General features: G+C 42.0%; 1 protein-coding gene across 2 annotated transcripts in view; it reads left to right on the top strand.

Annotated features, from left to right (window-relative positions):
* The window catches only part of LOC130187965 (protein PTHB1-like), a 184,934-nt gene that overhangs the window by 71,103 nt on the left and 111,331 nt on the right, over positions 1–2,500 (top strand). The window contains exon 4 of one of the 2 annotated variants that reach the window (XM_056405979.1): positions 124–1,523. The exons of the other annotated variant lie outside the window; for it this stretch is intronic. Within the exon in view, the coding sequence (XP_056261954.1) occupies positions 124–440 (317 nt within the window). The 3' untranslated portion in view covers positions 441–1,523. Of the gene's footprint in view, positions 1–123; positions 1,524–2,500 lie in introns of those variants that run through there. 2 annotated transcript variants of the gene reach the window in all.

Raw genomic sequence — 2,500 nt, 5'->3', positions numbered from 1 at the left:
GTTTTGTGTGAGCTGCAGCCGGCAATTATCTCACACACACACACACACAGGAACAGATACATTGTTTCTTTTCTTCTTCTGTGGTGTTCCGTCGTGTATTAATGAAGTCTTCATCTCGTTCAGATAAGGACAAGAAGGAGGTGACCAAGGAGGTGACCAAGGAGGTGACCAAGGAGGTGACCAAGGAGCCCGGCGTGAAGGAAGAAGCGGGAGGAGGCGAGGAGCCCGTCAAGGAAGCGATAAGGGAGAAGAAGGAGCCGCCCAAGGAGAGGAGGGAGGCGAAGAAGGAGTCGTCGTCGTCCTCCAAGGAGAAGAAGAGGGAGAAGGACAAGGAAGGAAAGGAGGCCAGCAAGGAGGCAGCGGAGAGGAAAGTGTCCAGGAAGCCGTCTGCAAAAGTGAAAGAGAAGAAGAAGGAGGAGCCGGAGGCCGAGGAGGGCTGAGAGGGGGCGGAGCTACACACACACACAGACAGACAGTGTGTGTGTGTGTGTGGTGAGGTCTGAGCCCGAGGATGAAGGATGAACTCCTCCTCGCCTCCTCAGACATTTCGCTGACTCTCTCCTTCCTCCTCCTCTTCCTCCTCTTCATCTTCGTCTAGCCTCAGCAGCAGTTAAACCTGCGCCTCCCTAATCCCAGAAGCCAGGCTCCTCCCCCTCCCTCACCCACGCACACTTCTGGCTGTGATGTCTGGCTCCGCCCCCTTCCGCCTCCTCGCCGCTAAGAATAAACGGCGTCCGGCCGACCCGGGTGAGTCCAGGCCACATCCTCCCACCACCACCTCCTCCACCTCCTCCTCTGGCCTCCCCTATGACCTCATCCCACCTCCTCCAGTCGGCTCCTTATTATTTATACATCACAGACGCTCGAGGCGGCGGACACAAACCTTCAGGGTGGGATTCAAACCGGGAGGCGGGTCTAAGGTCGTAGGAACAAGCTCTCCACCAATCAGAACACGGCACAGACCACGCCCCCACAGCGCCGTCCTTTGACCCGAGGCTCCCGGTGAGCCGCCATGTCTCTGGATCCGTGATCAGAACTCAGACGATGAGCTGAGTTTAGGCTCCGCCTCTTTGCTCCTCGACACACACTTTCACTCTTTATGGGTTTTGGGCGATAACTCCAGTGAATTACGCTAATTATGCCAATTTCGCACGAATGTGGTAATGCGCTCAGCGACAAGTCGACTCAGAGCGCTGAGGATTAAAGGGATTCTGTTGAAGCGAGGGGGCGGAGCCACAAGAGCCAAAGCATCAGTCATGAGTCAGCGCTCTGAGGCTCCGAGACGTCTTGTTGGTGAACATGTCTTAATGTGTGAATACGGCAGTGTGTGTGTGTGTGTGTGTGTGTGTGTGTGTGTGTGTAAGTGTGTGTGTGTGTGTATGTTTAGAAAAAGAAAACAAACAAAAAATAAGGAAAAGTTCTCCCTAAAAAAATATTTTGTAAATGTAGAAAATGTACGGCCAACTAAAACTCAGCCAAATGACTTTAATGTCATAAGTTTCTAAAAAGGTTTTAGACTGATTTAAATATGTATATATATGTACAATATATATATATATATATCTTATATATAATAATAACTGAATATATATATCTCTTATATATATATAAATATATCTTATATATATATAGTATTATAATATATATATATATAATTATATATAATACTATATATAGTACTATATATTTTATCTATAAATAATATTATATTTATTATTATATTATTATATAATATATAATAGTATATACTGTATATAATAATATATATTATATAATACTAAATAAATAATTTTATATATATATATTATTATATTTATATAATATATATATACATAATATATAAAACTATATATATAGTATTATATATATATAATATGATATATATATAATATGATATATATACAATACTATATATATAATATGATATATATACAATATATAATATGTGTACTGAAGGTGTCGAGCCTCAGCTGGTGTTCCCCAAGGAGCTGGAGAAGTTGTGATGTAACTGTTCACTATTAATATAGAATATAATAACATCGATAATAACATAGAATATCATAACATAGATAATAACATAGAATATAATAATATAGAATATAATAACATAGAATATAATAACATAGATAATAACATAGAATATAATAACATATATTTTTGTGTGAGCAGCTGGTGGAATGATAGTTAGTAATAAAGTGACTGTAGTAAAGCTCTCCGTCTTTCTGTTTCCTTTGTTTACAAACCGTTCTGTGTTTCATTGTGGTGGTGTTGTTGTTGTTGTTGTTGTTCTCTGGGTTATGACTCAAACATCTAGAAGGTTCTCCAACCAGAGGGAAGCGGATCGTCCCCCTCCTGCACCAACACTGAAGATGTGAGTATCATGATCATAGACTTCTATACAACCAGAGGAGTCGCCCCCTGGCGGTCAGGAGAGAGAATGCAGCTCTAACACATGAAGCATAGACTTCTATACAACCAGAGGAGTCGCCCCCTGGTGGTC

This window comes from Pseudoliparis swirei, chromosome 22 (genome assembly GCF_029220125.1).
Source record: "Pseudoliparis swirei isolate HS2019 ecotype Mariana Trench chromosome 22, NWPU_hadal_v1, whole genome shotgun sequence".
In the NCBI taxonomy this organism is placed as follows: domain Eukaryota; kingdom Metazoa; phylum Chordata; class Actinopteri; order Perciformes; family Liparidae; genus Pseudoliparis; species Pseudoliparis swirei.
Note: the sequence above shows the minus strand (reverse complement) of the source record. Positions and strands in the feature narration are given on the sequence as shown.